This window comes from Perna viridis, chromosome 7 (assembly GCF_037379345.1).
Source record: "Perna viridis isolate PV_CMFRI_1.1 ecotype Kerala chromosome 7, ASM3737934v1, whole genome shotgun sequence".
In the NCBI taxonomy this organism is placed as follows: domain Eukaryota; kingdom Metazoa; phylum Mollusca; class Bivalvia; order Mytilida; family Mytilidae; genus Perna; species Perna viridis.
In genome coordinates this window covers 18,586,980-18,612,533 of record NC_142451.1, presented here as the reverse complement: position 1 = coordinate 18,612,533, position 25,554 = coordinate 18,586,980, and the positions used below count along the sequence as shown (strand labels likewise).

General features: G+C 32.5%; 1 protein-coding gene across 14 annotated transcripts in view; it reads left to right on the top strand.

The window, feature by feature from the left end:
• Positions 1-25,554, top strand: part of LOC148611652 (uncharacterized) — an 81,850-nt gene that overhangs the window by 24,156 nt on the left and 32,140 nt on the right. For 5 of the 14 annotated variants that reach the window (XM_088592406.1, XM_088592407.1, XM_088592408.1 and 2 more), the window contains 6 exons: positions 2,770-2,842; positions 5,755-5,829; positions 7,906-8,029; positions 10,719-10,766; positions 11,725-12,031; positions 23,906-23,998. In XM_088592406.1, the coding sequence (XP_088448532.1) occupies positions 2,770-2,842; positions 5,755-5,829; positions 7,906-8,029; positions 10,719-10,766; positions 11,725-12,031; positions 23,906-23,998 (720 nt within the window). Of the gene's footprint in view, positions 1-1,172; positions 1,320-2,769; positions 2,843-5,754; positions 5,830-7,905; positions 8,030-10,718; positions 10,767-11,169; positions 11,188-11,724; positions 12,032-16,951; positions 17,000-22,800; positions 22,957-22,986; positions 23,064-23,905; positions 23,999-25,554 lie in introns of those variants that run through there. The other 9 variants (XM_088592415.1, XM_088592412.1, XM_088592411.1 and 6 more) reach the window with 9 other exon arrangements.

Sequence of the window (25,554 nt, the reverse complement as noted above, 5' to 3'; positions counted from 1 at the left end):
AGTTCCAGTGATGGACCAGTGACATAAGGTATTTTTATCCTGAAGGATCAAAAACCCAAAAATGGTAATTCTGAACAGTGCTTCAGAACAGCTGATTAAAATGCTTATTATGTACAGTACTGAAAAACAGATGATTAAAAAATGGTACATCTACCAACTGATTAAAAATAAACAGTTCTGCAATAGAGCTGATTAAAAAATGGTGCTTCTGAATAGTATTACAATACAGGTGATTAAAATGGTACTCCTGAACTTTAATGCAAAAGAGCTGATGAAAAAATGATACATCTGAAATACTGCAATACAGATGATTAAAAAATAGTACATCTGAACAGTACTGCAATACAGCTGGTTAATAAATGGTACATCTTAACTGTACTGTAAAAAATGGTACATCTGGACTTTAAAGTAAATCAGCTGACTCAACAAAACCCTATTTTGATGTTATTATGATCGTAACCTAGATAAGGTTTTATATTATTAAATCTATTACAGATTAAGTGATAAATAAAGTATTATGAAAATCGATAAAATTTTGATGAAAAGTAAGATGTTGCCAGCCTATTATGGCTGTATTTATTTACAATGTATAAAGATTGGTCACATGTTTGTTCTGAATGCCCCATAAGTCAATAAAAAAGTGGAAACTAACGGTAACATTTGGCTCATGAATCATATCTGGCCATATTTAACATGTAGCTGTACCCATGCTTTGTTCGTTCCAATACCAAATGTTTTTTTGTTGAAGTAGCAGTCCTAATAAAAATCGGACAGTAGGCAGTTCATGTATATCAAGAACTCATTGACCACACAACCAGTCTTAGTTTTCATTTCATTTTTTGCACTTTTGAGATAAAAATTATATAAATTGTATAAGAAATTAGCACTTTGCAAGAGTAATTGTTCGTGTTTGATTTGGTTGATTTTAGTAGGAGATTTATGTAGAATTTATACTTGCAAATATGTTTACCGTTTGGAATCCATGAAATTGAAAAACCGTGAAACTTAATACATATACAGTATTGACAGAAAAAAACATTGCTTGTTTGGTTGGTATCACCTTTACCATAGGCAGTGTCTGCATTTTATATTGATTGGTACATAAACTGTTTGTCTTGTGATGAAAAAAAAGGGTCTGCCATATGTTATTTCAGATAAAAAAATTCTTAATGATGAAATGTTATCATGTGCTTGTGATTTATAGATATAAAGTTGTAGTCATGCCTATATAAAATGAAAGTGTCACAAGAAAAGTTCTGTTAATCCTGGATAATTCAAGTAAATAATGGTCTGAGATCTATACCTCGAAATTAGACAAGGTAATTGGTCAACGATCAAACAAATTATTGTTGCTTTTTTTTCATTTTTAATTTGTTAATATTGTTAGCAACTTCTTGCACTCATATTTCAGTACCGTACTTTCGTATATGATTTGTATAATTATATATTACTACACCACCTTATGCTGCTGATTGGTGCCGTAGAACCATCAATTCTAGCTTCATAGGGGATCAAAATGTATCTCTTAAATCGATACATGTACATGTATCCTATGTGCATTTTTACTTGTATGAGAGCAGGAAGTTTACATTAATAGATGAAATGATCAGTTAGCATTCACCTTTCTGTAATATAGTTGAGAAACAGTCTACGAGTTGTTTTGATTTAGAAACATTTACGGTTACGAAGACACACAATTTAAATAGAGCATATCGCAGTGTCAATCTTAGCCGATTGATGAACTGTTGTGTTACACAACAAAGTTGGTACTTATAAAACATTACATTACAATCTCAAATGAGCTTTTAAAACTGACATAAGTTTTTAAAACATACTAAAATGTCAAGTATATTTTCGAAAAAGGAATACAATTATGTTATTAATGTACAGATGTACGGTATGTCAAAAGATGTGAAATGGAAAAGAACATGAATATATATTATCAATTGATCTAAAATCTTCAGCATTCAGTTCACTAAAATTTGTGATGTTTTGAATAGCCATAAAAACTCTTGATTTAAAAAGTACTAGCCATCAATTTTAGAGTTAGAGGGAATGTAAGCAGAAGTCATTTTTCATGCAGAAGTGATATATTTTTCCACATAAAACACTGTTTTTATTCAATTTATATGTCATTCATTTGGTAAAAAATAGTCATAATGATCAGGGCAGTGAAGACAAACACATGTACTAGTCTTCCTAAACTTGTTACATGTTTTGGGTACTTGTACTCACCATAAGTGGGTAGGTACTGAACTCCATGACCAGAATGTATTGTAGAGTGATATAAGAAATGATCAGAAGTCTTCATTTATCACTTTTATATTTATAATAGAACTTGTTGATGCATGTACATGTAATTGCAATAAAAATATTTGAATACAGGAATTTCAAGTTTTACTATAATGGATTTCTGTAAGGCCAAGAAAAAAAAATATGTGTGTTAAAGGTTATATTTGAAAAAATAAGGTCGGTAGGTAAAATTTTACTTTTAAAAAATATTTTTTATAGACACTTACAATGTGTGGGAGAATTTCTTGACTTTAATAGTGCTCAATTAAAATTATAGTTTAGTGTTATTTCATTTAAAAAATACCAATAAAATGAATGTGCTAGAATAGGTAAAGTATCTTTAAACACAATTTTTTTTCTCTGGCCTGAGCTATCATTTCATCTCAATCTCATAGTAATAACATTTAGATATGCATTTTAAAGTGAGATTATTCACAGATAAGTCTTTCTTATTTTTATTTTTTGTACCTTTTACAGATCAGAGGGTAAAGAGTATATTTTTACTGCAGAGAATCATGAATCGTTGATGATTTGGCTCATTGGACTTCAGGTAATAATGTGATATGGACCAGATCATACTGAAGTATAAATCTCTGAAAGAATCAGGCAGTGGGTGTTGAATATCCAATATAAGGGTATGGTAAAAATAATACAGTCTGTATGTGTATGAAGCTTAAGGATGGCCACCATGGGGCAAAATTCTTTGCTATGCCGAGCATTTTATACGTCCTGTGCCTAATACACATACAAGCTGCATTTTTTCAACAGTACCATAATACATGTATTGTTTTTATCCTGCAATGAAAAGTGATAATTGATTAAAAAAACAGACATAAATGTACATGTACTGTATGTCTGTACAGATGATTGCAGGATAAATGCCCATTTCAGACATCTTAACATTATTGTTTACATCCAATTTAATTGAATCATTCTGCAGGATATTTTATAACCACACTCAATAATCTTATTGATATTATTGCTGGGTAGTTGTAGAAATTGAATATAGTACACAGGAACACTTTAAAATATAAATATATTGCTAAATTGGTAGGAATAAGACATTTAATAATTCAAATTTTAGTTTCACTCTAGATTTTTACAAATACATGTATTTACACTTCTGCTACAAAATTAGAAATACAGGTGTATTATCCTTTTTATAGTCAATTTTATTATGTACTATAAAATTTTAAATACCATTTAGATCACATGCTGACATTAAAAAAAAATTGAATTGAATAGTGCATGTGTTGTATCTTTTACTTGACTTTCTTGTTTATCAGCAACTTTTGAATTTTTTAAAACCCTCTCACATTAAGTGGCATGGTATTATGCGATACCCTCCAAAAATTTGCATGTATCTCCGTCTGTCCTTCCAAACAGTTTCCAGATGGCAACAAAAACAGATCAATGAATTTTTTTTGACGCTTTGCACAATTGTTAAGTATCATAAAATACAGGTTAAGTTTAGTTTTCAAAATGCAGTTTTCAGGTTAGGTTATTTTAAACATTTTCACCATTACATGGTAAGGTATCACTCAATTTTCCATTAATGCTTTATTTTTTCTTACTTTCTTACATGGTTGCCTCTTACTGTTGCCCTGATTCTTAAAAATAAGAACAAATTTTGATGACTTTATCAAGTTATATTGACTGTGATTTTGCCAATAAACAGAATAATGGCATTTTTAAGGCGTTAATATTGTTGGAACTTCTTGAACTTATAATTTCAGTACTTAATATTTGCATATGATTTGCATGAATATTTAGTTAAACACCACATAATGCTGCAAATCCTCGCCATGTTCACCGCCTTAGCGTCATAGTTCTAGCTTCATACGAGATAAAAAAGTACCTCTTAGGTATCATACACGTGTATTCTACATGCGTTTCTTTCTTGTACGAGATCGGGAAGTTTACATGAAATGATCTGTTAGCTTTGAACATTACCCAGTTTCCGATTCAGACACTGAGGCTCGTTACAAGACTATATAGGTCATATACATTAGCATGTCCCGGTATTTATGAATATTCATTGCCAGCTGCTTAATCTGGTTCCTAAACTTGTTACCTGGTGAATATCATAAGGGACCCAAAGATCGCTACAACATATCTTTTTTCAATCATATCATACACATGTCTATGCATGTTTTTTGCTTGAAATAGAATGGGAAGTTTATTTTAAAAGATAAAATAAACAGTTAGAAATGAATTTATGTAATACATGTATTACACAGTTTCAGATGCAAGCGCAGGTGTTCGTTAAAATTGATTATATAAAGGTCATATATTATCAGGACACAGACTTCTATATATTTAATCTTGTTACGTATGATCGAAAACATTCGTGTCATAAGGGTTACAGAAGAGTACACAATAATATCAAAGGAACCAAGATTTTAGTGGAAGTTACCTGATTTTAGAGCATATCGCATTTGTATAATTTTGGATGTTGAAAGTATGCCAACATCGTTAATAGTGAATATTTGACAATTAGTGACTTCAGTTTTTAATTCATTTAGTGACCTAATCAGAAAGTATCACTGTGCATCACGTCTCATACACCTGCTGTGGTGGCGATATTCTGTCTCAACATAAAAATTGTCTGTAATTTGTGTATTCCATAATCAATCCATATATCCCATAACCATTATTAATAAGTCAGTTAATATATTCACTTTTTTATGCTTGTTCAAAAGTAGGAAGAAAAAGAGCAAAATGTTGATTAGCGCTTTGTTTTTAATGTTGCTTCTTACCTGATGGTGGAAGATAGAAAATGCTACTTCGTTCTTCTTTTGATTAGAGATATTGTTTCATTGGCAATTCCCCGAGATATCCAATATTTTTTGTTATCTTACCATATATTAAAGAATGGTTCATCTTAACTTACCTTTGTAGCAACAAAAAGATAATGGAAACTTGTCATCAGTGGCACACTGAGTATCCAGACACTGTGAAAAGAGGGGGTGCCAAGCAAGGTTCTTCAGAAAAGGGGGAGGTGCTAGGACATTATTTGCCATTTTTTGTTAATGTTACTCATGAAAATGACAAATTTTCCAATAGAAAGGGTGTGCAGAGAGGGGTGCCAACCCCCTGCACCCCCCCTCTGGATCCACCATAGATTACTGTGCCATGCTTTTGCACTCTATATCAGTTGGATGAGACAGACACATGGTCTAGTTGACTCACTGGCAATTCCCTCATATCAATGTGTATCTGTCCTTGGTAGAATATATGGATTTAAAATTAAAGATTGAATCTAACTGTCATCTCATAAAATGTTTAGATACAGGCTCTATTGATAAATTAAGCAAAACAGATGTGTAGATATATACATACATATAAACCCTGAAGTGGTTTTTACAGTAAATATTTATAGCTGGTGTTAATACACTGGCCACTGGTGCTATAGATTTAATTTGTATTAATATGATAATGTACAACATTTTGTTTCCACAGGCCAAACGTGAATCAAGTGCTAAAGAACAAGATAAAGTTGTGATGGTACAAGAGAGTAGACGCAGTAGCAGCAAGGTGATTGAAATAAATGCATATATTGATCAGTTTTGAAGACTTTTAAGAAACTGACTTCAGAAATTGACCTTTTCATGAGGAAAAGTGAAAGTTTGCATAATTAATATGATTTTTGCAGTTAATAATTTATTGAAGAAATGTGTGTCATAACTTTTACACTTACCCATTTATAGACTGAATCCATCATAGTTTGGTGTAAGAGTAATCAAGGGAACCAAGGTTATAGCGGTAATCAAAAGAATGTAATCCAGAGACAAAGACCAGACATGGAAAACTGACATACATAACAAATAACATAAAGTAACTAAAATCATACATACAAAGTAACAAAGGCAAATGAGCACCTCGGACTCCACTAAAAACTGGGAGCATGGACCTAGTGCACTGGTAGGGTAAGCGTCCTCTGTTTTTCTAGAAACACCCGCTGAGTTGCTCATAAAAAGTCAAGTCTGGGGTAGACAAATTAGGAAAACTATGATCCATTGAATAAATCAGTTTTCATGGGGCAGATGGATACACCATAACGATCCACGAGTTCATGATGACGACCATTTAACTTCTGTAATGATGACTTCAATCTTGTAGCAACATAACCCTGTTCCAGAAGCCTATTTGTTAGAGTTCTAGCGCGATACAAAAAGTCTGCGTAGTTTCTGCAAGCTCAGGCATAACGTATGAGTTGTGATATGAACACTCCATATGCAGGTGCTGAAGGGATGTTGCCACAGATGAAATGAAAGTTGACATTTTTTAATGAAAAGTCATCATGTTTGTCGTAAAGTTTAGTCAATAGTTTTCCTTTACCATTGATTTCTAAGTGTAGTTCAAGATACGAGGCTGACTTCACAGTGTCTGTAGTATCCTTTATCTCAAGTTCTTTGAGGTAGATGCAATGTATCAAATCCCTGAAATTAGGATTGTTTAAAGATAATATGTCATCTGTATAGCGGAAACAGATTAAAGGATCTAGATAAAATGATATTCTTTCTTTCGGATCAGATCAGCTATAAAGTCAGCCTCATAAGAGTGAAGGAAAAAGTCAGCAGGTAAAGGAGCACAATTTGTTCTCATTGGAATGCCGACCATTTGTTGAAAAACACATCCACCACACTGGACAAATATGTTGTCGATTAAAAATTCCAGCATTTTGTAAACATCTTCCTGTGTATATTTGGAAGATGATTTGTGTGCCTTTTAATTTGTTAAAAGTTTATCATTCCATACAAAAAACAACAATATATCATCCAGTGAAAAATAAACCTAGCAAATTAAAAATGAGACAACTGCATTGCCAGTAAACTCAATTTATATATAGAGGTAGACCTAGGGTAAGGGACATAACTCATGAAGTTAGCGATATGTTTGTATCACATTCAATTTCACTAAAGTCTTTCAAGCTTTCATTTGAAACAGAATGAAATCAGACCAAATTACTTTGATGCTTACATGAGATTGATATAAAGAGCCTGAATACAAACATTCCAATGATTCTAAAGAGTTGTGTCCCTTACACTAGGTCTACTACCTTAATACTGTCAAATTCAAAATGCTGATGAATAATCCCCTAATACAAAACATTTATCTGCATTCAAATACAACTGCCTACTATACAGTGGAAGCCTGTTTATACAGAAGCCTGAAAAGTACAAAATCTGTCTAAACAAGACACTTTTAAAAGTCCCTTTATATCTGTGTAAATGTACTTTTAACTTTGACAAACTGTACACCTGCCTAAACCAAATCAGTTTTAAAGTACAAGTTGGGGTCCATTTTAACAAATTTCACTGTATCATTGAATCTCAAAGATATGTCTACATTTGAATAAAAAATGAGGGTTTCAAGCATGGAGTATCTACATTGAAATTTGTGATCCAGTGAAATGGAATATTAAAACAAACATTGCAGTAAAGTGAAAGTGTTTCCATACAATACTGATATTTCATTTCCAAGCCTATTCATATCAAAGACTTAAAAGCTTCAAGTTGTACCACGAAGCAAGTGACTAGTATATCACTATGTTACATGATTTCTTTGTTAATTAACGGTAGAGTATGTGAACTGTTTGATTACTTTCAGAGAATTGTAGACAGCACAGATTCAAACATTCCAATGGGTGTCACAAGAAGAAAAGTTAATTGGCAGACATACAAAAACCATAAAGTTTCCGAGTCCTTGGACTCAGCTCTGTACAAGACAAAAAGTAAGTGTATGAGCAAAGGTGTATCCAAGCCCCCCCCCCCACCTCCCACCTTTAGGTTGGAAAAATTCAGTTGATTATATAGGAAATCACTGAACCGTGACAGAGCCGGCCCCCCTCTTTTGAGAATCTCTAGATGTGCCTTTGATAAAGATATTTAAACATGCTTTTCAGTCATAGTCGTACATGTATTCTATTCTCTTATATATATTAATATGTACCATATTTAACAAGAAACTTAATGTTTATGTACCCAGTATGCAAGTTTCATATGTTTTATATTTTCATTATTCAAAATGCCATGTGTTACAATTCTACTTTGATGTACTTAAAATATTCAATATTGGAAAGATGAAACTCAAGTTCAATAATCGCATCTTGTATCTATTATTTTTCCAACTGTTATTATTATTCTTAGGACTAGATGAAGGTATTGCTTAGTTCATTGAAATTTTCCTGGAAAATGGATAAAAGATTTTATGAATTTACCCCATTTTTAAAAAAATTTCTGGTTTGCTTCTAGTGCTTTTTTCATCTATCATGCCATAATTTGTTGAAAGTGATTGATAAGTTAAAGGAAACAGGAAGCAGAACAGAAGCTAACTGCAGTCGAGTCAATTTACATTAATTTTTGTCAATACTGTAAAATGTTTCATAGTAAATATATACTCCATCTAGCAATCTTTACATGCACATCTTTAATTTTAGTCTTATTAGTGGAGATTATCACAGGATGAAATGCCATAAAATGTAAATATTTCTTTAAAAAAAAAAAAAAATTAATGTAGTTTTTATAGCCCTGAGCCATGGTTTTCTTGACTGGTGTGTCCAAAATTGAGAAATTAATGCCTTGCATTTTCATACAAAGAAAAACCATTTAAATGTATTTGAGGCTTCTTGTTTAGAGAATTGTATAATTTTGGCATTGTTTGAGCACTTGACCAAACATTTCCTGAATTCTGCAGATGTGGATGTAATGTTAAATTTTTGCTATTTGGTTATGGTTTCAATTCAATCATTCATTGCAATTGCTTGCACCCCTGCCTGTTGATAAAAGCTGCATCCAATTAAATTATCATCCAAATGCATAATATATTGTATTCCACTTGCCCTGATGAGGGGTCTAAAAGCTCTAAAGATATTGATTTGTAATATAAATGTATGGGACGAAATAAAACTTGCAAGTTTTTGTCGAGTCAGTGTACTGTTACTGTCTTTATACTTCTAAGAAGAATTGAAAGAGAAACCTTTATAAGCCAGAAAAAAACTATGATTTTGATTTCAAGAGAGCACTACTAAATAAAACAGTTACAGTCTAAAACTTTAACCTGGTCTCCAACCTAATCAGGTTTGAAATCTTCATCACATTACCTATAAACTCTTGTATGTAATTTTGCATTTTTTTTTTCATCAGCCAATACTCATATCTTTAATTTTGTAAAATAATCAGGTTTATCGAAAATATTACCTTAGATCATACAAATTATATTCTTTGATGGATATTTAATTACAAAATCAAACTATCAATGAATGTATCACAAAGCATAAACTGCAATATACATGCAATGTACATGTAACAGCTTTGCACAATTTAAAACTATCCCTTGCAGCTCTGCTATTATTCATGTAGTTTTATTGTGCAACAGTTGGCATTATTTTATATAGATGTAGTTCAAGTTCAAATCATGAATCTAATGATAAAATCATCCATAAATAAGAATTACTGTTGCTGAAATTTTTCTTTTAGTCAGTAATGATGGTTAACATTTTTTTTTTACCAAAGAGAGTCCCCTCTAAAATGATCATATTTTGTAAACTTTTACCTGTGACACCAACAGTGAAATATAATGTTGGACTTGAACGAAGTAGGATCTTTTCCATTTGTTAATCATGCTTGTCTTGGAATGCATGAAATACCTATTGTAGGAGATTAAACTACTATCAATCAGTCAATCAATATGGAGGTGATAAGCAGTAGAAACAAATTCAGAAAAAACAAACTTATTGTTGGCATGTTTGTCAAGAAGCAATGGATCTAGAAACATATGTCTTCTTTTGAGTTGTTGCCAATTTGAGGTAGTACTTTAAAAGTATGGGATGGAAATTTGGTCTTGTTTGCCGTATGACAACTTCACTTGACTTCTGTAATTTCTGATTTGCCTAAATATAGGCATTTTATTTTTGTTTTCTCTTATAAATATTGAATATGGGGATTTTATTTGACATGTAACTCATAAAGGATAGAATATTTCATTCTACACAAACTTTTTTAAGTGTTAAGAGAAACCAGGCAGTTCCTATTATATTGATAGCACATGGAAAATTTTATCCCTCAGAATTTTTTGTTCCAATGTAATGTTTGTATCATGTGTATGTCAAAGATTTTTTAATTCAACAATGGATGGCTCAGAGTTTTAAGAAAGCAACCAAATATTGCACAAAATGAAAGTGTTATCTCCCTGTTTCAATGAATTTCAATGCTTTTTATGTAAACTATTTCTCTTTCACGGTTGCAGTTAATCATAAACCAACATTCAACTTTGAGCAAGGATGTATTTGCGATATGAAATGGGGAAATTTTTTGTCATGTTCCATCCCCTGCCTGGTATTTTTGTGGATGCCCTCTTAAGTGTTACTTTTGTTTGTTTTTCCAAACTTTATAAACATTTAAATGAAATGATATTCACTTTAGACCATCCGGAAGCCATTAGATCTAGATCCCTGCCTCCTGTATTTGAAGGTAAAATGAATGCTCAATCATGGCAGCACATTTATTCACTGTGGAAAGGGAGATAACTCAATTGGCATGATTTAACATAAATGAAGACCCACTTTTTTAAACAATCTGTACAAAGATATTTGAAAAATAAGTTTTGTGAATAGGTGTGCTGGTGATTTTGCTTAGTAGCAATTCCTCTAATACTCTTGCAATTAATATGCTTTGGAAATTAATATACTAACTTCAAAACAGAGCATTAAAAACTGGTCACATCTCCTATCTACACAAAACCAACTTATAAATTTGAGGTATACTTGTCTGTTTATTTTGCTATGTGTGCCAAGTTATATGCTCTGTTTCAGTATCAAATTTGTATTAACTTTAAAATTATTTTAATGCTCTTTATCCAATATCCCTGTTTTAGCACTTCCCATTGCTATTCGTGAGTATTTATATGTTGTGTGTTTGTTTTTTGCTTTGTATGGGATAATTGAGCTTTATATTTCAGTTGTTTTTTTTATGTTAAAAAGAATCTCTCTTTGTAACCCTCCTACTTGTCTTTCATTTTATTGATTATAACTTAGTTCAAAAACTGAATTTAGTAAATAGATTCATGGTAAAATGGTAAAAGTTTATTACCATATTCAGGTTAGGTTAAGGTTTATTAATTTTGTTAAAGTTTAGTAAAGGGAGGTAATTCAATATAGTTTGTACAAAATGTATTATTACATGGCTTTGTTTGTTAAAAACCTTAGATGAATTTTTTCACAAATAAGTTTTTATTTTACTTTATTTTGTGGTGATTCAGATTTAATTTTGATTTAATTATCAAACAAACAATGAATTTTGAAACTGTAAAAATGATTCCTTTGACTTGTAACAAATTATAATTGTTTCATGCTCTGATTGTTTGTACTTGATTTATAACTTATGAACGCTTGTGTAACCAAATGATCAAGCTTCATGACTTTTTTTGTAGCCATGGAAGCTCCCAAGCTGTCTTCAGCCCACACAACACTATGCCTGAGTCGAAGTGCTGACCCACCACAGAGGAAATACACCATTGCTGGATTAGAATCTCTGTCAAGGTCATTCAGGGAGCAAGGGTCGAGGAAATCCTTCTTGAGGAGAGATTCCAGTGGTGACAGTGATGATGTGTTTGACCTTTCTGAACTGAATCAGCAGTCAGAAGATCGTCAGTACCTTGCTTATTTACAGAAACTAGACACGATTGATTCTGCCAGCGATGGATCACCTACAATTGAAAGGAAGGAAGTTGGCAGTTGGTGAGTTGAGAACATTCTTATCAATTGATGGATTTTTTTATAACTTCTTAAAAAGCAGAAGGTAGTAGTGATCATGCTGTCCATCTGTTTGTCAGTCCAAATTTTAATCCACATCTCTTCCAAAGCGCTGAATGAAATTTTAGACTTTCATACATTCTTTATCACATGATGTTATTATGCACCTCCTATTTTGTTTTTCCATCTGAATAAATTTTTGGTTTTCCTGATGCAAAACATAGTCATTGGTCGACCCAGGGGGACCATTTTTTTAAGCAGCTACACTTCCAAAAATGTTGGATGAGTCAAAGAAACTTTCACACATTCTTTCTCAATGACTGTTTTACCTTTATCCTTGTTTCCATCTATAACAATTTTTTCTGTCACAGTTTTCTCAGCAACTACTCATCAAAGCAGCTTGAAATTAAAACACATTCTTTTTGTAGATATGCCATATTATTGGATCCATTTTTTGCAAAATTCAACAACAACTTCCTGTTTACCGAGGTGTTTGGTTATTTAGTGATTGAAAGTGAGGGTATGACAAGTGAGCCATCCCTCACAGATTCTTGTTCCATCAATGTTATTTCAAAGGGACATATTGTTTACAATTAATAATCATATTAGTATTCAAATTCGCTGATTACAAATACAGTCACACTTATATTAAGTCAGCCTCCCAGTTTTTATTGGAGTCCAAGTTGCTCATTTACTTTTGTTACTTTGTATGTATTATTTTAGTCTTTTTGATTATTGCTATAACCTTGGTTCCCTTGATCACTCTTCCACGTCTGGTCTTTATTCCTGGATTACATTCTTTTGATTGCCGCTAGAACCTTGGTTCCCTTGATTACTCTTCAGTGTCTGGTCTTTATCCCAGGATTACATTCTTTTGATTACCGTTAGAACCTTGGTTCCCTTGATTACTCTTCCTTGTCTGATCTTTGGCCCTGGATTACTCTTCCATGTCTGGTCTTTGGCCCTGGATTACTCTTCCATGTCTGGTCTGTGTCCCTGGATTACATTCTTTTGATTACCGCTAGAACCTTGGTTCCCTTATTCTTCCAAGGGCAAGCAAATTCTTGGTCACATAAGAAGTGATCTTTATGAACAGGTTAATTTTACGAAAAATTGACCAGATTACTGTTTAATTCAGGTGGTCTTTAAGACAGTTTTTCCTGCAAAATTGAAATTATACATACAGATAATTGGAACAACAATAACCTTTTTAAGAATTTTAGACTCGGAAGTTTGGTAGTAAAGTAGGTTTTTAGTCAATTTAAAACAACAAAAATCTTTGTAACTTAAACACAGCCATTTTGACAATGTTTATTTTGCTATGCTGTTTTATGATGTCATTGGATTTTAACTGTTCCAGTTTTAGTTAGATTAGAAGACATCTGCAAAATCACAGACATTTAGAGCATTGTTGAAATTATGTAAACTGTCATATGATGAACTTTTGTAAAATGTTTTAGAGAATTCACGGAAGATATCAAAAGTGTCTTCAACATGAACTGATTTTATTTTTGAAAAGTCATAAAATTGGCATTTCAAACGTTCTAGGGACCCGTGGAAAATGTATGCTACTGATTCCTGTATCAGTTTTGACAAAGCAGGTAGTAGTACCAACACTGTCATAAATCCATTAATGTCTTGTATAAATTCATTTTTCAAAGACAGGTGAGCAGATCTGTTAATGGAACCAAAAATTCATATAGTCGAACTTCACTTGCTCAAACTGGATGGCTTGAACACCCACGATTTCTCGAACACAAGTCAAAGTAACAAACTTTTCTCCTATATCATCAAAAGAAATAACCTTGAATTTCTCTGACTTTAATTTCTTGAACACTCAAACTGACTTGTTGGACTATTAGGTAATAGCCTTTCAAAAGTGAATGAAAAATATCCAAGAACTAATAAAATATTTTAGAAAGTAAGCAATTTCTATTGATGAAATCGAATTCAGACTGGCAAAGAAAAAATTATAGAATTATACGAACTTAAATTCCTCATATTCCTGATATCTCAAACTTATTTCAGTGGTCCCTTGGAATTCAAGCTAAAGAGGTTTAACTGTACATAACATAATATACTAGCTCCGGGGTCCCTAGAAATTGTATTTTAATTGCTTCCAGGGACTGAAGGTTTGATACCTGTTCTTGTAGCTTATGTTCTCAAATTAAGAACTTTTGTTTGGTTATAAATATGTCTGTGAACACTAATAAAACAGATGCAGCTTGACAAAACAGAAATGTTGTCTATGACTTAATAGTCTGTCCGATGACGGTAACAATATCTGGACACCTTTATTTTTATTTTTCTCCCAAAATAACCCAAACAGAATAATCATAAGCGAGGATGACAAATGCGACTATACATGGTACCTATAGCACATAAAAGCATGATGATTAATTTATTGTTGAATGAAGAGAAGCGACACACAAAATTAAGTCTTCTAACTTAAATGTATAGTTGTCATTGACTGACCAAAAACAGATGACTTCGACAATAGTATCACAGATGATACATTTTCTTGTTCTAGTTTAACCAAGAGAAAAAAAAAAACTGGAATGAAATTAACATAATTTTAAACTTTTGTCTGACATGATGTTACATGTTGCCCTATAATCTTAGCCAATGAAATGCTTTTATTTGAAGCTCTATCACATATATACATGGTTTCTTGATGAACTAAATTGAAAACAAAAATCATGATGGCTGAATTGATAAAAAGCCTTTTATAGTAAGTAAGTGGGTAAATATACCCAATGTAACTTAGTTGTGAGGAGATTATACTCTTCAGCAGTTCAAAAAAAATAAATGTTTTGATTACAGTATGCCATAACTACAAATTTTTAGGAATTACAAATACTTGACAGGATGGAAGTTAGTTATGTCTTGGCCTGTCTGTCAGTCTATCTGTCCGTTTGTCCGTCACAAAATTTGTCAGCGCAACTTCTCTGAAACTTAGAAATTTGCCATATTTGTAGGAGTTATTCTCCTTTGAACTTAAAAATTTGTCAAAAAGCCTCAGCAATTACCTTGTCAGCACAACTCATCTGAAACCACTGAACCGAATTTTATGAAACTTGGTATGTAGCAAGAACATTATATGTAGTTGTGCATATTACCAGAAAATTTGGTCCTCCAATTTTTGTAGGAGTTATGCCCCTTTGAACTTACAAATTTGCCAAAAATACTCATAAATTACCTCGTCAACGCAACTCCTCAGAAACTGTTGAATTAAATTTTAGGAAACTTGGTTTGTAGCAAGAACATTATATGTAGTTGTGCATGTAACCAGGAAATTTTGTTATCCCAATTTTTGTAGGAGTTATGTCCCTTTGAACATAAAAATTTTTCAAAAATCCTCATAAATTTCCTTGTCAGAACAATTCCTCTGACACTACTGAACCGAATTTGATGAAACTTGGTATGTTGGTATGTAGCAAGAACATTATATGTAGTTGTGTATATTACCAGGAAATTTTGATCCCCTAATTTTTGTAGGAATTATCCCCCTTTGAACTTTGAAATTTGACAAAAATCCTAATAAATTACCTTGTCTGTGCAATTCCTCAGAAACTACTGATTCAAATTTTAAGAAACTTGGTATGTAGCAAGAACATTATATGTAGTTGTGCAAATTACCAGAAAATTTTGTTACCCTAATTTTAGTAGGAGTTATGTCCCTTTGAACTTACAAATTTGCCAAAAATCCTAATAAATTACCTTGTCTGTGCAATTCCTCAGAAACTACTGATTCAAATTTTAAAAAACTTGGTATGTAGCAAGAACATTATATGTAGTTGTGCAAATTACCAGAAAATTTTGTTACCCTAATTTTAGTAGGAGTTATGTCCCTTTGAACTTACAAATTTGCCAAAAATCCACATTAATTGTATTGTCAGTGCAATTCCTCTGAAACTATTGAACAAAATTTTACAAATTGTGGTATATAGCAGGAACATCATATGCTATTGTGCATATTACTAGGAAATTTTGATCCCCTAATTTTTGCAGGAGTTTTGCCCTTTGAACTTAGAAATTTGTCAAAAATCCTCATAATTACTTTGTCAGTTCAAATTCTCTGAAACTACTCAACCGGTTTGTGCAACTTCTCTGCAGCATCTTAACAGAATTTTATGAAGCTGTTCTGTGGATGTGATGGGTACTGTAAGTGGATCCAGTTTGCGGGAGGACGGTAGACATGTTTTTACAGACAAAAATAAACCTTTATTTCATCAGATGTTTCATTGCAGAATTCTGGCCCTTAGTGTCAGAGGTTCTTGTCCTCTGACCCTTTCAGTTCCAGGAACTCTGGCTAGTACTGTTTTGAATTCTTTGTAGTGCACCAGTTATTGTCTTAACAATAATACAATCAGTATTTTGAAATAAAACGACCATGACGACTATCCCACAATCTGTTCATTCCTGGGGCTGTCAACTACTTCTTATCACAGCCATTTAATATTTTAACATAAGTTTTATATAGGTGTGCCAAATGTACTATACAATCGACATGATTTTTATTTAGATTTTGGCCACATGGGTGCAGAATGGGGAAAGGGGGGGTCCATTAGTGAGCATTGCCAACAGTTTTCTGGTTTTCAAAACTACATCATTTCATAATACTAGCAGCAGATTTGATTTAAAGATGGCATGAATCACATTATTTCTGTCACATTATAGGTATGAGGTTAACTCTGATGACACTTGATGCAATGTTTTTGTTTTTTTTTTTTAATTTTTATCTCTTGTTGTATTGTAAATTTTTTGCTTTATTGTTTTTATATGGGGAGATAACTCCTGTGCTGACGTTCCCATTTCGTCAATGTGTTGAGTAATATAGATCAATATTGTAACATGTTGTTATGATGACTCAGACACACACCATATAAGTATAAACATACAGATATAATAAAATATAGTGACAAATATGAAGTTGATAGAACAGTCTTTAAGGTAATAGAATGGCAAATATTTATAGAATTTATTGATATCTTCTCTGCATGGACAGAAAATGAAGAACTTTGGGTGCTGTGCTTTTACTAGCTAAGTTTAAGGCTTTTTGGTTGCTGTGACCTCTTAAGTTACTGGTAGTCTACCTTATGGCTGATAAAGTTATTGATGTGGTTGCCATGGTAATGATGGTTTTTCTTCTATCGATACATTGTTCAAATATAATCGTCATTTTGTAGATGACTGGATTACTGTTTGATATACACTAAAGAATAAGCACTGGAATGAGTTTTGTTGCTAGCATTCCCCTTGCCAACTTCAAGTTAGCGCCTCCTCTTTTCATAACATTCTTGATTTCTCTCTAGAAAAGGAATGTACTACATCTAATACTTTTGTTCTTAGAATGAACGTGTACTGTATTGATTTTTAAGGTCATAAGTCCAGGTCAGATAAGAAAATGCTTCATGATTCACTTGTAAGGTCACCTGCACCAATGAGTTTTATGAACTTATGTCTTTACTGTGGTGGTCTGCTAACTTCTTATAAAAATCTCAAATGAATAGAATGTTTGGGTGAATTCTGTCACCAATGTATAGAATGTTTGGGTGAATTCCTTCTCTCCAACGAATAGAATGTTTGGGTGAATTCCTTCTCTCCAATGAATAGAATGTTCGGGTGAATTCTTTCTAGACCTTAGGTGTTATTGGAAACGGTTCAATAGTTGGTTGTTTACACATTGTACAATTGCTCATAAACACTTCCATCAGTTTTCAGGTTACAGACCATTAATTCAACCAATGAGCATTTGGAACGTAAACAAAAATAGTCCTATGCTGAAATTACTGCCTGTTTCTCAAGGGGCTGTGAAAATAGTTCTCATTTTATTTCAAAACTAGAAACTGTTTCTGATATAAAAACCATTTTTGCACATCTTACATGTGCAGTTATATCTTCTTGTGCTGTAAGGCTTCTTCTCTATAATGATTTCTAAATTGGTGTCTTCTAAGTATTCCAACATTTAAAAAATTAATATTCTTGCTATTCCAACATGGGAAAAACAATTAATGCTTTTAAAATATAAGGTGTTGTTATAATAATTAATCCCTGATTAGATTACAGGTAAAATACAAAAATGAAAAATATCAAATTGAAGATGTAGAACAATAAATGATAATAATTATACATTATTTCTAGTTACAATTATTTTAGATGATTGAAGATATGAACAGTTTTTCTTAAATTGTTTTGAAAAAAAAATGAAAACAGTACCCTTATAATATAATATTAGAATATGCTGACTATGGCAAGCTGGCAAGCTTAGACTGACAGAAATGCTAAGCATTGAACTGCCAACACTGTTGTAAATGATGAATGGGCAGTAACTACGGCTGGATAACCCTTCCTACTCGCAGATGATGATGTTTATGGTTGCTTGCTTATCTTCAGTACTGAGAATAATCTCACCCATTTAGCTGTAACTTATACTGCATAATGTGACAGTACATTCTACAACTGTCCTGCTTTATAATTCTACAAGATTTTCACATTCCATACAGAAGTTGCTGGTATGTCTATATGTTCCCTCTTGTACACAGTCTTGTACCCAGCAAAGACCAACAGATGTGCACAATTACATTCACTACTTGTAGATATCTGCTAGAGACACAATCATCTTTAACCCACCATGTTGGTTACAGACCACCAATTCAACCAATGAGCATTCGGAACGTACGCAAAAATAGTCCTACGGAAAAAAAATTACCCCTGTTCCTCATAGTGCTGTGAAAAAAGTTCTCATCTTATTTAAAAAATTGAAACAGTTTCTGAAAGGAAAAACATTTCTGTACATTTTATAGGTGCATTTTGCTTCTTGTGATGTGAAGCCTAATCTCCATAATGATTTTTAAATATACCCCTATCTTGTGAAAACACTGGGATTTCCCATGCTATTTATAGACCCTTCACTTCCGGTGACCAGTACTGCACTGCAAGTCTGCTAACCCCACATGCCATTCTGAGGATTGTGAGCTGACATATGTAGAATCATGCTGATATATAGTCATCTGCAGGTTAAAGTTAAGGTAAAGTCCAGAGAAGCCATTGAATATTGTGAAATTAGCATAGAAGCCTATGGGAAGTGGAATTAGTGGTTTTTAGCCTTAAGTTGAAGCCATGGCAAAATGAAAAGTTTCTTGAAATAGCTTTAAACTACTTGAAGATCTTGTTAACTTTGCCATGAGAGGAATACACTACAAAAAATCCTTCAAAATATGCATTTTTTTAAGTTATAGGTCCAAATTATGGAAAATTGGTCTTTTTGGCTGATTTTTATGTCCTATCTTGTAAAAAGTGTAGAAAATTTAGTAAAAATATCAAATATTAAACTTTGAGGGCTATATTTACCTAAATATGGTAGTAATAAGCACTTGAAATCAAGTTTTGTGTAGATTTGAGCAAAAATTAGGTTAGAAATGAGGAAAAACTCACTTTCATTATTGCGGTTAAGGCCATATAAGCATTCCCCTATGGCAACATGGAAAATCCATTATTGAGCACTTTTTTTGCTTTAGGTGCCCTTTACTGGTCATGTTTTAATGTGAAAACACTGTATTTACAAATTTAAAGCCAAATATATCACCTTTTGTGAAAATTTAAAGATTTAGGATTTTTGACATGTGATCAAGAAAAAGGGGGAGGCATGTCAGAAATAAATTTTTAGAAATAGACCAATTTCTCAGAAAATGATTACTTTTAAAACTATTTCTTCATTAATATTGTTAAAAAACAAGTTGTGATTGATATTTTTTATTTGAAAAGTCAGAAAAAGTTCTTTGCAAATATTTAATGCATTTAAGTATGGTAGAATATTGTCACTTTTTTGCTCGCACAACTTGGTTACCCTATATTTAAAAATCAAATATTTAAAAAAGTGCTTGTCACATTTCACTGAAACTTTGCAAATGCATTCAGTATGTGTGTAGGAAGATACCTGTATAGTTCTTTATTTTTTCTAAGACAAAAAGTGACTCTTTAGGTTACAGACCACCAATTCAACCAATGAGCATTCGGAACGTACGCAAAAATAGTCCTACGCAAAAATTACCCCTGTTCCTCATAGTGCTGTGAAAAAAGTTCTAATCTTATTTAAAAAATTGAAACAGTTTCTGAAAGGAAAAACATTTCTGTACATTTTATAGGTGCATTTTGCTTCTTGTGATGTGAAGCCTAATCTCCATAATGATTTTTAAATATACCCCTATCTTGTGAAAACACTGGGATTTCCCATGCTATTTATAGACCCTTCACTTCCAGTGACCAGTACTGCACTGCAAGTCTGCTAACCCCACATGCCATTCTGAGGATTGTGAGCTGACATATGTAGAATCATGCTGATATATAGTCATCTGCAGGTTAAAGTTAAGGTAAAGTCCAGAGAAGCCATTGAATATTGTGAAATTAGCATAGAAGCCTATGGGAAGTGGAATTAGTGGTTTTTAGCCTGTTGTTCCTGGATTTCGGAATTGCCATCAGAAATGAAGCAACTCAAGTTTTCATCAACATAAAGGGTTGTTATTTCCATTTTTCTAATGAATTAGGAGAAAGTCACAGAAACACGAACTCCAGGCATCGTACATCTTGTCATTTGTTAGGCAGCAGTATTACCACTGCTTCCATCAAACTCAGTAGAACATGTATGGTTCAGTACTTTGGAAGATATCGACAACTCGGAAACCAACATACAATTCTGTGGTTATGTCACCATTCACTGGATGGAATCCCAACAGTAGTTTTTGGAACCACTATTAAACAGAAGAACCCATAATAACAAACCACCTAAAGAATTGGCACATTAAGCTGAATATACCCATCAAATCACTCCACCATAATTATGTTTTACTATTCCACATTAAGCTGCTGCTGATCAGTGCCGTGTTTACTGTCTTGGCTTCATAGTTCTAACTTCATATAAGATCAAAATGCACCTCTTTGATATCATACTCATGTGTTCTATGCATGGTTTTGCTTGTATCAGAATGGAAAGCTCACATTAAAAGATGAAATGATCGGTTAGCATTGATTATTATGCAAGCTTTGCACAGTGATTATATACTTATTGAAATTGTGCACCTCCTATTTATGGAGAAATTTGATTAATTATTTCTTACATATTTGGTCACTTTATGTTGTGAATGGTACCCTGAGGAACCTGAGTAATGGCTGGTGGTTACTGGATTGGTGTGATGTCCTCGTGTCGAGTGACTATGGATTATAAGGCGGCTGACTGACAATTTGTCGGTGCCTGCTTTCAGAACCACAATGTATGAAAACAAAAACTAGGATATAGAGTCCAATATATCCAGAAAAGGAAATGAAATGTTCAGTCCAAATTCATTTATAACCTTCATTAAAATGCTTGGTTATAGAATGATATAGAAAATTTTATTTTTAAAAATCTGAGCTGCTGCTGGACAGATTTATTTCAAATAGGACATGTGGCATTATATAGACAGGGCATATGTTGTAAGCGATTTTGGTTGCTCTCTGGTATCAACCTCCTGTTTCATTGCCCTAACAAAGGATGGTATATCCTGGAACCTAGAATGACAACTTGAGTAATTCATGTTTGTTCTTTTCATTCTTTATATATTAATTTCAAATGGATGGATTGTAGTGAGTTAGGATGCCCTTTGTCTTTGAATATGGGGAATATCTTATTAAAAAACCTGACATTTTTTTTTTGTATGTTGTAGCTGCTAGCCTCACACCTAGCAAGCTATTACATTAAGATGATCCTTGCATTAATTGGTGCGGTCCTTTTCATCAGTGTTAGGCTAACTGAATTCAATAGTTAGATTTTCATCCAGGAGGCAAGTGGGACAGTGGGAGGATTTTATTTTTTTATTTTATTTTTTGTCCTGTGACTTGTCTAGAATTACAAGATGCAGATGGAATAGTCATTTTAAACCATATATTTTACACAGAGAGATCTTCTTCTATATATACTTGATATTATCCATATATTTTATGGTTGTGAATCATCCTCTTTTCTCTGTATTTAGACCAGTTTCAAGGGTTTTTAAGTTTGAAATCAGCACGAAGTTTTTGTTACAAGGAAGTGTAATAAACATTCTAAAACATGTACCACACTAGATGTGGACATGTAAAAATTGGAATATCGTAAATTAAAAAAAAAAGTTTAAATCGAGACGGGAATATTTTAAAAGGCAGGTGGAGAGGAGAATATATCAGTTAATTTTAATTGAAATTAACTAAATCTAGGAACTTAGTATAAACAGGACAAAATGATGCCTTTGTTTACAGGAAGTCATTGATTGGATCCTTGTTTTGTTAAATGTTGAATCATTCTACTAAACTCTTAACAAAATGGTCATAGAAAATCTTAAAATGTTTTGACTCATATTGATGTAGGTGTCTGATTATCTGACATAATAAACCTCAGGATAAGTGGTTTTTGATCAGCAACCTGTCCATAACAGTTTCTGAGGAATGTGATATAGAAACACATGTCACATGTTTCATTGTTTAATTCAAAAATGACGCTTGGTCGATACTGATTAACATTTTTTTCCCAAAATGTCAATTTCCATGCTTGTGCTAAAAACATGGTCAAAGATTAAAACTACTGATTAAGGAATAACTTACATATAAATGTAAACCAATTATAAATGGACTAAAATGACTGTTACTTAAAATGTGGTTCAAATGTGGAATAATTATTGAACTGCCTCGTTTTGGTATTAATGGGTAGGATATAACATAAGTTGACAATCTTGGATATAGATTACTCCAAGACATGTATAAACATATGCTTATGTTAGGAAACTGGAATGAGTTAAGCTTTGACTTTGATAAATGGAGATGGATAGTCTTTCATTTACAATTTTTGATTTGACTTGATTCAGGATTATAGCCAGTATGGTTGTCATTGATGATAATAGGTAACAAATGCTGCTTTTGTTTTTGTTTTTAAAGTTTTCAGTGAAATGAATCTAGTGTTGGATTATTATAAATTATTTGTGCTACAAACGGAAGTAAGAAAGTTGATGTAAGTTATTAATTTTTGGGAAAGTCTTAGATTTTTTATTACTTGTGTGTATTTTTGAATTATCTGAAGGTGGATCCAAGGGAACATACCCCACTTATTTTGGAATAGACTGGTGGGTTATAAAGGAAAAAAAACTAGAAATCACTTGAAAGGGTCCCTTCTCCATTAGCCCTAGTTTTATTCAAAGCACTACTTCCTGGTTATTAGCTAGCTAGTCCTATACAGCTTTTCTCAGTTCATCAGTTTCTGATTTTAATGTCTGTTTTTCGATAATTAATTAATGCATGCTTCACTGAATTGCTTCACATACTTTATTTCGCACTTGGCCCTGATCTATAGATGGCCTTTTTAAGTCAGTCCACTTTTGGTTCAAGATGATTGATTAAGGTTGCCTCCAGGTCCCTCTGAGTGGCCAATTTTCAAAGTTTAAATCCTTTGAAACTACATGTTCCAATGTTTTGAAACTTGATTGTATTGTTGGCATCGATGACTTCTACAGAAAATCTACTTTCAATGACTCTCAGGGTGCTTCTTCTTAATGAGAGGTTTAAATTTTTAGCTCTCATCACAGAAAATCTGAAAATTGGAGCTATTGCCAGTACTGAACAGTTGTAACAACTTTTGTACACTGTCATAAAATGACACAATTGATAAAAACCAGATCTGGACACAATAATTCAAGAATCTAACATTAGAGATAGGAGAACTGTAGCAATTTTTTTCTTTAATACACTGGTTAATTGATACATGTAATTGTTTCTTTCTTTCATTATATCTGAATACTATCACTCTTTAACATACAGTATCAAATAATGTTCTGGAAATTATTTTATCTGTTTCAGCAGTTCCTTGTCCAGTGATTCAGCTATAGACAGAGGAGAGGCCAGCTCAGGGGAACTTGCTGGAAGATTGCAAGATCTGGAGAAAGAACTCATGTAAGAGTCAAACTAATTTGAATCAAAAACTTTGTAAAATTAAAGTTTGGACATAATGGATGAACCATAATTTCAGTTTTAATAAAAGGTTTTGTGGTGGTGACTCTAGGATTTTTCAGAAATTGAGGTTTCCCTTGGGAAAAATTTATATAAAATCAACATTCCCACCATCAATGACTGCTTACCTAACAAAACAAATCCTTCCAGCATATGAAGTTTTCAACTTGCCACGGGAAAGTATAACTAAGTACCCAACTTTCCCTGACCCAATTTCGTTTGCTCCGGGTAATGGGAAAAAGGAATCCTAGAACACTGATTCTTATTCAAAATTTAATTTTATTTGGGATAATGTATACTGATGGACACTAATGACTTTAGATTATACAAAATAACCAGGTTTACTCAAAGAAAGACAGCCAGCCTGAAGGTTGTGACAAATCAATTGATCTTGTTTTTATGTACTAGTATAAAATGTTGGTATGTTACTTAACGGCTTTTATCAGGAAGCTACCGTTGTGGCTTTGGGATTATTTTTTGTATTTTTGGTTTGTTTTTTTTTTTTTTTTTCAGTAGACCAGTTTCACGTTTGCTTTTTGCCTCAAATTTACTGGAATTTTTTATGCTTGAGAAACAAAAGAATTTGGGATTCATGCATACAAAATCAATTAAAGTACTTTGGATATAAATCTCTGAATATTAAAATATATCAAAAATACTGTGAAAAGTTCTTTGTAGTCATTAAAAATTTTGGTTCTGTTTGCTTCCACTTCAATGTTTTCAATCCTAGTTGACATCAGTGTAAATCAGGTCTCACTTACCACTTCCAACATTTCCTTTACTGTACATGTTAAATCAAAGTATTCATGTACTGAATCAATTCATATCAACTGTTTTTATTTTTCAAATAATCTTCAAATTGCATAAGTAGGGATTAGATAAAAGGAAAGAACCAGGATTGACTTAAAACAAATATTAACACAAATTTGTTGTTGTGGATTGTTAGCATAGAACTCTTTTGATTACAAATGGCATTAAAGTTTCTTTAAATTACTACACAAAAATTCATGTGACATTGTAGCATTGCACCAGTTCAGGTTAATTTTTTAAAATTTTTTGTTTCTGTTTTTGTTTGTTTTTTTTTTCATTCAGAGAGATATGGAGTAACAATGTCTTCTGCCATAAATGATAGAAGGTACACTGTCTGCATAATGGTGTAATGCAAATAAAAGCCCCATTTTTATAAATGCTGCCATTCTGAAATGTTCGAAACAGCGACTGAATGTCATGATAAATTTGGGGGTTGGGTCACTCTTTTGTTTATAAGTTTTTGTAGAAGTTTGCCAAAAATGAGCAAAAAGAGATTGGAACCCCTTTCTTTATTGGAATCACTGTCCTTTTCTTTTGTAAATATGTGGATCCTCCAGTGCATGTAATGTTAAGACAGCTCTTATGAGTGGTACTCAGCATCCCTCTTTATATTTTCCTCTCTACGATGGATTGCTATTTATTATCTCATAGGTTTTTGCGACTAACAATTTAAATATCAAAATAAACGT